At 41.6% G+C, this 12,898-nt stretch overlaps 1 protein-coding gene across 4 annotated transcripts in view; it reads left to right on the top strand.

Moving 5' to 3' along the window:
* Window positions 1–4,815: 4,815 nt before the first annotated feature.
* The window catches only part of CDCA7 (cell division cycle associated 7), a 22,772-nt gene continuing 14,689 nt past the window's right edge, over window positions 4,816–12,898 (top strand). Inside the window, exon 1 of one of the 4 annotated variants that reach the window (XM_042480648.1) lies at window positions 4,816–4,834. Coding sequence is in view for 2 of the 4 variants with exons in the window: in XM_042480620.1 (XP_042336554.1) it covers window positions 8,428–8,514 (87 nt within the window). In the remaining 2 variants the exon portion in view is untranslated. Of the gene's footprint in view, window positions 4,835–8,357; window positions 8,515–8,641; window positions 8,783–9,711; window positions 9,948–12,898 lie in introns of those variants that run through there. The other 3 variants (XM_042480620.1, XM_042480638.1, XM_042480629.1) reach the window with 3 other exon arrangements.

The following is a 12,898-nucleotide window of genomic DNA, read 5'->3' as shown; positions in this document are numbered from 1 at the left end:
GTTTACATGGCCGAGCCAGGATTTGAGTCGTGGTCTCCAGAGTTGTAGTCCAATGCTCAAGCCACCACATCATGCTGGCTTCTTTCCCATTTAACTATGGTTCTTATTTTTGTTTTCTTCCCTACAGAAATATTTGCTCTGTGTTTGAATTATTTGCTGGTGAACATATATAACTGATGCATGATTTCTAATATTTAATGGAATCAGCAGAGTTGTACCACTGGGACATCACTAGGACCCACACCCTGTGACATCCTCATGGAGCCTGTCCCTAGGTCTCAGGATTTGGCCTGGAAATCATAGAAGCTGGAATAACATAACCTGCAAAGACTTCCAGAGGACGTTTAGAGGTCTCAGAAGATGACATCATGGTTGTGGTTCTGGCCGTAAGCCCGATGCTTCACCAATACCCCTGCTCTCAACTGACCACTAAAAAAGTCCTGCAATTTTTACATGTTTAAATTCTTGTTTTATGATTTCTAGCTTCCTTGATTCATGCTTCTCACATTTCATGTCCATGTGCAGCTTTGGGCTTTCTTTTCACATAAGGGTCTATCAGCAGCTGAACGTCCTTTTGGCTTGCATCCAGTTGCACCACTAGATTCATATTTGTCCTTTGCTCTTTGTCAGTAGCTGTTTGAGTCCTTTCTGACATGGGATTCTCATCTCCTGCCATTACCTCTTGGATTGTCTCATCATAAGGTTTTCAAGATGAAAGGCAAAGAGAACTGCTGCTTTTTCGGGCTTCTAGAACATGGCCACATAGACCAAAAAACTCACAAAAAACTATGGATGCCGGACATGAAAGGCTTTGACTTCTCACTGAATTGCCACTGCCCACTAAAGTGCAACTGCTGTTGTTACTAAGAGATCCTCCGCCATTAACACCTCTCATTATTTCTGCTACCCAGTGGGTTCCCTTCTGGTGTTTCGCTGCTGATACGGTCTTTACTCCTTGAGAAGGAAGAAAACTTTTTAGTCTAGTGTGTCCTTGCAATGCAATATTTGATACTGGGTTATCCTATATTTGACAGAGTCTAATCTCCTGACAGCATTACTCTCACCCTCTCTAACACACTTAACCCTCCCTCACCACATGAAAGTGTGCATCTAATGGCCAAAAAAATCCACAGTCCAAGGGAGTGAACCTCTTCAAAACATGGGGTTTGTACTCAAAAAATACTACAAACCTTTGACATGGATTTTGCAAGGATACCAGATTTAAGGGTAGTTAAGAAAGAAAGCAAAAGGCTTTCTTAGAACTTGTCATATTCTGGAAGAACTATAAACAGTGGAAGATCATAAAGTTAAATATTTGTTGTCATGCCATTTGCCTTCCAGGTTTAATTGAACTGGGTGCATGGATGATTTGTGGAACTATGGTTTACTGAGCATGCACAAATACATGCAATATTCTTTTGCTTTCACTCAGAAATCAAATATGGAAGAAGAAACTAAAAGCATATCTTTCTTTTCTTTTCTTTTTTTTGGCAACTCTGATTCTCTCTTAATGGTTGTGTCACCATGTTGTCAAAATGGCTCCTTTCAAATAAGTCTGTGGGCTGGGGAAACAAGAAGCAGAATCTTGACCCTAGCTAACAGGTTTAAAGGCAGAGGCTGTAACCTTATTTCACCCTGATGTTACATTAAACATTTGTTAACAAAACACTACGAATTATTAGATTTTAGTCCAAACACAAACTGCCAGATTTTCAGTTATTCTTGCCAAAATGTCATTACAATTACTGGGGTCTACCATTTTCATTTCTAGCTAGATGCAGTGATGCTTTGGTGTGTATGTGGTTTTTAAAAAATGACCCTGCCCTTAATCCCCCCCCCACCATGCTTTCATTTGAGTTGAATGTTACTAGCCTTAAAATAACTAGCCTCAAGGTTTCTAGCCTTAAAATAAGTCCTTCTCTCTTACAGTCTCTCTAGTCAGAATATTGTATCACTCCCCACCACCATCAAAAAAGAAAAAGAAAATAAAGTTGCTGCTTTAATTTTAACTCGTTGCAACCCATCCCCAGAGCCTATCTCTAGTGCAAGTTGGCGGCCATATTTGACTGACAATCACTGACAGCAACATGAGTAGGTACCCTACATGGGCAGACATCAAAACCACCATCTACTGACCATTATCCAGCAACTTGCTGAGCTGATTTAATGAGGTGAAGTTGCTCAAACATACTTTGTTCTTCCTTTTCCTCCTGTGAGAAATCACTCAAAACAATGACCTCTGTATGTTGCTCTACTTAGAACAATTCTCCTTTCCAACTCAATTGATGCCGTAGAGAATGAAACCACAGCCTGCTGATGTGCTCTATAAATTCACTCCCAAGAATACTGAGTTTGAGATTCAAAAGGCAGGCATTTTAATTATTTTTTTAAAAACCTCCCACTTGTGATGATCTTTGGCCTAATTATTTTGATGTGTCTTTTTAAAGAGATAAGTAAATATACTCTTTCCCCCTTTCCCCCCTCCCCCCTTTATTTTTTTGCAAGAGGGGAAAAATACAACCTGGGAGTCTTTTGGCATTTTGCATGAGTAAAAGCATAATGACAGTCTCAGAAATATGATTTTGTTCCGAACATTTGTGGATGTGTATTTGCACACATCTTTCCCCTTTTTTTTCCTTTTTTCTTTTTTGATGTACTGCCCAAAGATTAACAGTTCAAATCAATTTGTTTTGAGACACTGGAGTTATATAGGACTTGTTCATGGCAATAAAACTAATAAAGATCAGTTGAAGCAGTAGTTTACCATATCCAAGTAAAAAATGTTTCAGAACTGATATAAAACCTCACTAATTCAAAGGGACTGGAAGAGAACATAGCTGGATTGTCTGAAATTCTAATAAAGAGAGTATGTGGTCTGGCACAGCAGTCTAACAAATTATTTTGAGTACAAGGGGATAGTATATATCTTGTATAATCAGAAGATAACTTGATTTTAGCATACTGTACCCATAAAAGCACCGAACCATGTTCTGCTGCCCAAGAAGAGTTGAACTGCTACAGAACATGGTTATATTAAAATAACCAGCAATTATGCCCTTGTTTTGTTATGATTCCTTTAAGATTAGAACAGTGACCTCTCAGAAAGAAGAAAATGACCATTACACATTTGCAAGTGTAAATTTATTTAATTGCATGTATATTTTAAAATTGTTGTGCCTCAACAAAGTAAAAGCTAGGCAAATGTTGTGCCTCAACAAAGTAAAAGCTAGGCAAATTTATCATTTAAAAAAGTCTGGCAGAAAAAAATGGGGATAAAAAGTTTATTTGCCAACTTTTATGTTATATTAACTGTCAATCAAATTTGCATCACTGTGACATACTGCAGATCTTGTTCAACAATAAACAGCTATGAATCCATGTATGCCAGGGAAGAATCCCTCCGTGGTACCCACAACCCCCCCTGCGAAGCCACACAACGGTGCTGGAAAAACGCTGAGGAAAAAGTGTGAAAATGGGAGGAGGGCAGAGAAACTGGGACATTTTAAAAGCAGCTAAAATGTGGGACGACAGAGGATTAATTGGGAATGTCCCTGCCAAATAGTGGTGTGGTTCTCCAGTTTGTTGCTAGTCTATAACACCCTGTTGCCAGGCCCCAAGCCCCATCGGCGGGGAGAGGTGGTCCCATGGGTTCCATGATACATGGCTAGGAGGCAGGTAGATGCTGCAAGTAACTTTAATGTAACACAAATGCAGGCCTGAAGGCAACAAAACAGCACAGGTTACTTAACCGCTTAAACATATAACAGAAACTAAAGTCCTGGTTGCAGTGTGGCCAGCTTACAGTCCAGTTTACTGGGCTGATTACGGCACTTCGGGGTCTGAGTCCTCCAGGGCGTCAGCGGGACCCCTTCGAGACTGGCCTCGGGACCCGCGCTTTGGTGGCCAGCACCTTCCCCTTATGTCCCACAACAAATGTGGACCGGGATTGATTACCAGGCGGGCTTGGTAAGGCTCTGGGTCGTCCCCCGTGAGATGTACGCGGAAGGGCCACCAATTCTCCACTGAGGGTCGTGGCGCTACTCTCCTTCCTGGACCCGTCCTGTGGCCCTGGAAGTGCCGCTGGTTGATCTCCGCCGAGAAGGCGTCCCACACCCAGGTCTCTACTTCGGCCTTGTGGCCGGTTTCTCCCACCCTCTGTGGCGTCTCTGGGCCCCTATGTTCCACTCCTCGCCCCCCTGCCGACTCCAGCGTTTCCCCTTTTCTATCGCCTAACCCCGCCCCCTCCTTGGCCTCCGCCCTGGGCACAGCTGGCTCGCCTTCTGCGGGCCCTCCTTCCCCACTTTGGGCTCCTTCTGGGTCCTCCGGGGTGTCATCCTCCATGGCAGGACCCCAACCCGATTGCTCACCCTCCTCCACCCTCTGACACACCCATCAACCCTAGCCAGTAAGGCTCATGGGACTTGAGTTCTCATTCCTGCAACAGGACAATTATGTTTTCTTCCTGGTGTATCATTAATCAAAGAACAATAATCTTATTTGTCAGTTAACGATCAGTTGTGTTTAAATTATGAATCAGAACTAGAGTGGAACTGTAGAAATAATGCAGCTTTGACTGCCATGACTCCATACTACAGAATCCTGGGATTTGTAGTTTTGTGGGGCACCAGCACTCTTTGGTAGAGGCCTTGTAAAAGTAGAAGTCCCAGGATTCCATAGGATGGTGCCAAAGTGCATTATTTCTACAGAGCAGATGTACCATTCAAAACAGATAGTTAACCATGTGTAACGCTAGAGAGTCTGCAGTTTACCAGATGATCTGTGGCATTTCAAATGGAGTGACACAAAATATGTGTATTTTGGAGCAAAAGGATAGGTATGTTTTGCAGACCTTTCTTCAAGAAGGAAAACTGTTTAAGGAAAAGAACTAAATCAAGGCTTTATTCCTAGTGATGTTGATATAAACTCCCTTTAAATAAAGAGGGCTCTTGGAGCATGGCAATTGCAAAAAATCCTTAGCAGGAACTGTGGCTCATAAACAACAAGAGCATAAACCTAAATTAAACCGTTATGTTATTCTTTCTTTAATCTCAGATTGAGACCAGTGTCACTTAACAAACGTTACAGTACTGCTTATTTGCTTGCATTTCTCCCACAATATTTCTAATATCCAATTTGTTGATAGCTGAAGTATATTGATTCTAGACCATCCTTCTCCTGCTTGCCCTGCTGCAAACATGTGTGAATAGTGATAGGTTTCTCGGAAGCTAAATCACTTTAACCTGTAACAGTAGAACTCCCTTTTCTCTGCTAGTTGAAAAGCATTCTTGAGTTAAAGCGGATTGAAGAGAAGGAAAAGCTAGTCTAATCTCCAGAGGAAAGTTTTTAGTTCATTTGCTTTTGCCTGCACTCTCTAAGCAGCCACTGGTGCAGGTAAGTATGTAATTAAGGGCTTACCTAAAATGGAGATTCTTTTACATGTCAGCCTGCTGCATGCTCACACAAGCAATAATAACCCACACAGAGACTTTTCATGCTGCCTGCGTTCTATTGTGAGTTGTTTCTGTGCAAGATCTCTGCTTTCCAGATTATTTTTGCTTCACGTTACAGATTATGTGGTTTATCCCTGCGCCACACACATGCAGCCAGGCCTGACTTTCCTGGATTCCCCATCACTGCTAGCAAATGCTAGAGAACCAGGATGACAATGAAATGTACCAGAGCTGGACTTCAAAGATATAGCTGTGTTAGTCTGTAGAATCAGTATGTAGAGAGATATTGTCGCACCTTTGAGACTCACTGAAAGGAAGAAGTTGGCAGCATGAGCTTTCCTAGACTTAAGTCTACTTCCTCAGATGCATTTACATCCAGACCCAGCAGGAGCTCTTATCAGTGCATGAGGAAGTAGATTTAAGTCTAGGAAAGCTCATGCTGCCAACTTCTTTCTTTCAGCGAGTCCCAAATGTGCTACAGGATCTCTCTACATACAGAGCTGTACTTGTCAGGTACGTTGGCAGCAGGCTTCCTGTTAAGTATACCAAAGAAGATTTAAATGTGTGCAGATTTTCCATATTTTCAGCAATATGGTTTTCCTCACCACAGAGCGCAACATATTTTGTATTAGGATATGCCAACTCTAGAAGTGTCACAACTTTTACGTTCATGCTAATTTTTTTAAAAAATTACTTATTGAAGTCAAAAATTTATAGAGAAATGAGTGTTTTATAGTGTTAGTCTACAGTAGCAAAACTTAAGTCTTATGAGACCTTGTAACAGGTTTTATTTGGGATAGGTTTTCCAGGGCTACGGCACATTTCGTCACATGTAATTGAAGGCAAGTCAAAAGGCATACTTGTTTCTGCTGAATTGTTAACTGTGTAATGTTAAGGTTTATGTAAAAGACGTTGTTGGACATATATATCCTTGGTGCAGAAAACCAGGCGCCTCCTTTTCTCCTCCATTTTAACCTTCTATTCACTTATACAGTTCCAACATTTCCTCTGTTTTGAGCATGACTAAGAACCATCAGTTTATGTTCATATGAGTGTTTTTAGCTATTCTTTGGTCCTATCCTTAATTTGTCTGGAAGGTCCTACATTTTACAGTGCCTTGTCCTCCTTTGCAGTGAGGTGAGGACAACTGCTCATCCTGAATGGAGAAGTAATGAACAAAAATAACTTTTCACCCTTTCTATAGATCACCCCTGAAGCAACTTATAAAGGTATCACTGTTTTGTGGATTTTGTATTTTAGTCAAAATACAGTCATCTTTATGAAGGGCGACCAGGTATGTCCTCACCACAAAGGAGGACAAGGCACCTCAAAATGTAGGACGTTTAAGAAAAATGTACGGTATTACCAAATAAGCACTAAAAACACTCATATAAATAGGAATTCATGCTTCTTAGTCATGCTCAAAATGGAGGTCATTCAAGAAAAATGTAGGACAACATTACCAAATAAGAGCTAAAAACATGCTTTAATCATGCTCCAAATGGAGGGCATTTTGGAATTCCTCCCAGACAGGAGGTTGAAATGGAGGACAAGTCCTGGAAAAGGAGGACACCTGGTCACTCTTTCTTTGTGGAAAGCAATTAAAAGCTATTTTGTTAAAATAAAACTAGAACTTTCCACCCTCCAAGAATCGTTTCCCTTCCTCCAGATGTGCTAGAAACTTTTGCCTGTGTTTTGTTAAGAGTGGTGTGGGTGGGTTTTCCTCCCAAAAAGGAAAATGCAGTAGGATATGTACAATTACACACAAAAGGTCTCTAAACTGAGTAACAAAAAAAAAAGGATTAACCAGGAAAGTCAGATACTTGTGTGAATACTTAACAACACTACAAAAACCTCTTTAAACCATCAATTGCATGTGCTTACTACAATAATACATTTTTAAGCATCCATAATGGAATAATGGAAACTACATAAACCATCTAGAAATCCACCATACAGTAATAATATTACTGTATTATTTATGTACTATGTATTATTTAATTAATATGCATTATTTTTCTTTAATCTGCCATAGGCAGATTTATTTTATCTATTTTAATTGTGTGTATGGCGCTGTGTAAATTTACAGTGCTATATAAATAAAGCTTAATAATAATAATAATATTATAAAGTAACCATAATGTGAGGTATCCCAATCTTTAAGGCCTAACAAATCATGAAGGGAACAATCAGAAACTAACACAAAATTCAAATGCAAGTCCCTTTAAAGAAGGCATAGGGTTTTCTTTTTGTAGTTTATGATGTAAGTTTTGTAAAACCTGAGGTATATGAATTCCTCTGGTTACTTTACAACATTCTGACAGTGTGATAGATTTCTAGGTGGCTGATATATAGTTTCGTTATTCCACTGGATGCTTAAAGTTGTATTATTTATTTATAATGTCCTACATTTTTCCCTTGAATGCCCTCCATTTTGAGCATGACTAAGAAGCATGGATTTATATTTATGTGAGTGTTTTTTGTAGCACTTATTTGGTCAACACTTGCAATGTGTGGCCTGAGAATGCCTCAGGTCCTCCCATCTTAAGTTTCTGCATGTTAAGACTAAAGAGAGATGCCTCAGGGCAGAGTGTCTTTCTCCCCTCAGCAGCAAGGCATCCCTCCCTTTCTAATGCAAACTCCTCATTACTATTTCGCGCCACTGAGTTGGGTCCTGGCAGCACCACAAAAACCACTCTGGAGTTTAGAAAGAAAAAAAAGTCCTCCCTTCTCCCTTGTCTTTCCTTCTATAAGGGAATGAATGAGTGAAAAGGGCGCGAGGAGAATACTAAAAATTAAAAAAAAAAAGCCAGGCTTCTCCTTTTTTGTTGTTTTGACCCTTCCAGGACCTGGCAGGAGGCAAGCCCCGCCCCTGCCCCTCCCGCTCCATTCGGAGAGGCTTTGGCGCGAGACCCCCCCTCCCCTTTTTTGGCGCGTGGCGACTACTTTGCCCATTGCTTTTTGCCCTCCTTGCAAAATGGTGCAGCTGCGAGCTTTGCCTTCCTGGGCTGCGGCGCGCGGACTCAGGAAGGTCACTGTTTCCTTGGTGCCTCTAGAGCTGCAGGTAAGAAGGCTGCGGCTGCTGCTGCTAATCCTGGTTCGCGCGCGCTAGGAGCGTCCCATTGGTTTAAATGGAGGGAGGGCATCCAGGAAGAGAGCTGTGGCTGCATCCACACTGGGGGAATAACCTGGTTTGGCACCGCTTTGACTCTTTTTCTGGCTCTTTGCTATGGAATTCTGGGAGTTGGAGTTTACAACAAACTCCAACTCCCAGAATCCCATAGCAAAGAGCCAGCCAACAAAGTGAAAGCTCAATCCGCTAACCCAGAAAGGTAAGTTCATGCTTTCTGAGTCAGGCTCAAAATGGAGGACAGGACCAAACAAAAGCCTGTGGATGTGAATTCATTTTTTTTGAGTCAGGCTCACAATGGAGGAGATTCCAAAGTAAAAGGGGGAAAAACAGTCCTATAAATGTGAATTCATCCTTAGGCTCCAAATGGAGGACATTTTTGAGTCTGGCTCAAAATGGAGGACGTTCCAAACTAAAAGGTTAAAAAGAAAAGGCACTCCTGTAAATCAGGGCAGAGGAGCAGTGGCTCCTTGACAGTGTGAATGTTACTCCTACTCATGTGAAAACCTCTTAGTCCTTTACTCCTTAGCCCTGATCATAAATGCGAGTTCAGAAATCTTGACTGAGCTGGAAAAGTTCCCCCGGAAACTCCGCCTGTCCAAAGAGAGAGAGAGAGGGAGGGACCAGGCATGTCCTCCTTTTCCAGGACCTTTCCTCCCTCCATCTATAGATGGCTGTGTGCCTTCCAGTAATTTCTGGCTTATATCATGGGGGTTTCTTGGTAAGATTTCTTCAGAGGGGTTTTTGCCATGGCCTTCCCCTGAGGCTGAGAGAGTGTGACTTCTTGCCCAAGGTCCCACACATGCATCACTTGGAGGAGGTTGAGAAGAGCCCCTTTTTAAAAAATACTGTTTTAGTAATGCATTCACCAAAATACTTTTTAAAGTTGCACATAGGAACCATTGCTTTTGTGCTCCCTTCAGCCTGACTCGATGGAGAAGGTACTTTGTTTGTGGGGTAAAACCAGGCTCACCAGAAGTCCTCCTTTCCCAGGACATGTCCTACACTTCCACCTTCTGTCCAGGAGGAATTTCAAAATGTCCTCTATTTTAAGCATGACACAAAAGTATGAATTTATATTTCTGAGTGTTTTTACCGTTTATTCTGGAATGTCCTCCATTTTGAGCAAGACTAAGACGCATGAATTTATCTTTATGTGAGTGTCTTTAGCTTTTAGTTGATCATATCCTCCATTTCGAACATGACTGAGAGCCATGAATTTACTTTTATTATATGAGTGTTTTTACCTTCTATTTTGGAATGCCCTCCATTTTGACCAGGACTAAGGAGCATTTATGTCAGTGTTTTGACCCTTTATTTGTTCGTCTCCTCCATTTTGAGCCAGACTAAGGACCATGGCTTTATCTGTGAGTATTTTAAGGTCATGCCTTCCCTACTGAGCATGACTAAGAAGCATGAATTTACATTTATAGGACTGTTTTTTTAGCTTTTCTTTGGTCACGTTCCCCAGTTTGAGCAAGACTAAATGAGATCCTATGAGTGTTTTCAGCATTTCATTTGATCATGTCCTCCTTTTTCCTTGAATGCTCTCCATTTTGTGGGGCCTTGTCCTCCTTTGTGGTGAGGATACCTGGCCACACTGCTCATGAGGTAAAACTTTTGGGCTGATGGGCCTTGTTTCACCTTAGGTTTTTTTCCCCTTAGGAAAGAAAAATAGCTTTCTTAGGAGCCGACTTAGTTGCCTAAGAAAACCCTGTGAGATTCACAGGGTCGCTAAAAGTCTTCTTGGGTCCAAAACACACTGCAGAAACAATCCAGTTTGAGAGCGCTTGAACTGTCCTGGCTCAGGGTTAGTGGATCCTTGTGGCACCGGAGCTCTCAGACACAGAAGGTTAAATGTCTGAGAAAACTACAGCTCCCAGAATGCCTTAGCATTGAGCCAGGGCACTTCAAGCAATCTCAAACTGGATATTTCTGCAGTGTGTTTTGGACCTTCAAGTGTGTGTTGTGTGCCTTCAGTGTTCTTGACTTATTTTGACACTAAGGCAAACCTCTAAAAGGGTTTGCAATTGTCTTCCTCTGAGTCTGAGAGAGTGACCTGAGTAAGGGCACCCAGTGGGCTTCCATGGCTGAGCTGGGATTCAAATATTGGTCTCCAGAGCTGCAGCTGAACACTCCAACCACTGTACCAGCTATTATTGGGCAAGTTGGGGCTAAAATGGGCTCTTCCTTAGTTCCTGGGCAAACTGGATTGGTAGAGGAGGAGGGAAACTGAAGCGCCAGTTAGCTTTCCTGCCAAAGAGGTTGGCAGCATGAGCTTTTCTAGTCTTGAGCCTACCTCCTCAGTTGAAACATGACTCTGAGGAAGTAGGCTCAAGTCTAGGCAAGCTGATGCTACCATCTTCTTTCTTTCATGATCCACTTGTTTACTGGAGGACACTAAAATGGCTGTGTCCTTTGTTAATGATGGTCTGCAGGCATTTTAAGCATGGAACAAGCTCAAGCCTGTCTGGGAGGTGTGTTTTCAGTCCTGGCCTCTCCCCCACCCAAATACCTTCCTTCATCTTGGATTTATGTCTCCTCTGTGTGTATGTGTGTGTGTGTGGAAGCCTTTGTGGTTAGGCTTACTCATTGGTGAAACAAGGCACTTTTCCTCACAAGCATGTGGTCTTTGTACTACTATGTGCTTAAAGGCATATTTTTAAAAAAAGAGGCCATGTGGGATTCTGGCTCAGATAAAACCTTAATTAACTATTTTCTTCTTCACTTCTGTCTTAGGGGAAATTCCTCCAAGGCCAGGCTCCACTTTCAACTTTTGTAAAGCACTTAATACACTGCAGAGGCTGGAGTGGGGCTTTTTTATAGGTTCTTGAGTCCAAAACACAGTGCAGAAATAATCCTGTTTGAGACCACTTTACTAAGGAGTTCTGGGAACTGTAGTTTTGTTAGACATTTAGCCATCTCTATCAGAGAGTTCTGGTAGAGTAAACTATTACTCCCAAGATTCCCTAGCACTGATCTAGGGCAGGTAAAGTCGTCTCAAACTGGATTATTTCTGCACTGTGTTTTGGACCACAGTTCCCCTTTGAGAAAGCCAGCATGGCATAGTACAGAGCATTGGACTACCGCTCTGTAGACAATGATTCGATTTCCCACTGGGCCATGAAACCCACTGGTGACTTGGGCAAGTCACACGCTCTCAGCCTCAGAGGAGAAGGTAATGGCAAACCATCTCCCAACAAAGAAAACAATATCTGGTGTGGGGATCAGCATTTTTTTCCTTTCTGGTGTGCCAGAGCTGGCATTGTATTTGCCAATTGCCTATAATTATGTCTTTCTTTTCTGGAAAGTGAGGAACTGCACTGGTCCGCCACTCTCAACTGTTTCATCCTTGTATCACACTAACAAGTAGATGAGGCTGTGAGCTTGTGACTGGGATCTAATTTGCACTGCAAAAATAATGCAGTTTGACACCACTTTAACTGTCATGGCAGCATGCATTTGAATCCTGGGATTTGTAGTTTGTGCAGGCACCAGAGCTTTCTGACATAGAAGGCTAAATAATTAAAAATAAAAACAAAATAAAACCCTACAAATCCCAGAGTTCCATAACATTGAGCCATGGAAGTTAAAGCAGTGTCAAACTGCATTTTTTTCTGCAGTGCAGATTAGATTTGGTTTGAGGTTACCTAGCTGAGTGGTGATTTGAATCTCCACCTTTACCTAAGACCCTACCCCTTATGCTGTGTCTTCTTTTTGCAGTCCTAGCTGACACCTTGATATATTTATGGTTAAACTGACACCGCTCTGCATAAGAGTGTGTATAATAATAGTGGAGCTAGTTGGGTGTAATCTTGGGTGCCTCTTGTGATTTGTGGATTGCTCTTTGGTGACACTTCTTGAGGCATCCTGGTCTTCCCAGTTATTTAAAAATATTTTCCCCCTTAGAACTGTGTGATGTCTTGGGGTAGAGAAGAGGGGGTTATGTGTGCTCTTGCACGATGAACCACTTGGCTTCATGGTTATATGCTTGTAAAAATATGGGGGAGCTTGCATGAAAGAAAAAGAGCTTGCTAGTGGTCCAGATGGGTCTGAGAGTATGGTTGGGGGTGATCCAAATAAGGTGTGGTTCTTACTTGTAATTTGGGATAATCTTCTTTTAAAAGTGATTTCGGGCAATTATTGACTTGTCTTTCTGTGAACTCAGCAAGCAGCCTGTTATGATGAAAATTAGATCATAAGGAGTATTTATTTCATTTATTATTATTATTATTATTATTATTATTATTATTATTATTATTATTATTATTTTGTCTTGCCAAATCTCAACTCAGATGCTCAGTTCTTGGGCACATTA

The sequence above is a fragment of the Sceloporus undulatus genome, chromosome 1 (genome assembly GCF_019175285.1).
Source record: "Sceloporus undulatus isolate JIND9_A2432 ecotype Alabama chromosome 1, SceUnd_v1.1, whole genome shotgun sequence".
In the NCBI taxonomy this organism is placed as follows: domain Eukaryota; kingdom Metazoa; phylum Chordata; class Lepidosauria; order Squamata; family Phrynosomatidae; genus Sceloporus; species Sceloporus undulatus.
The sequence above is the reverse complement of the archived record's forward strand: the minus strand, read 5'-3'. Positions and strand labels throughout refer to the sequence as shown.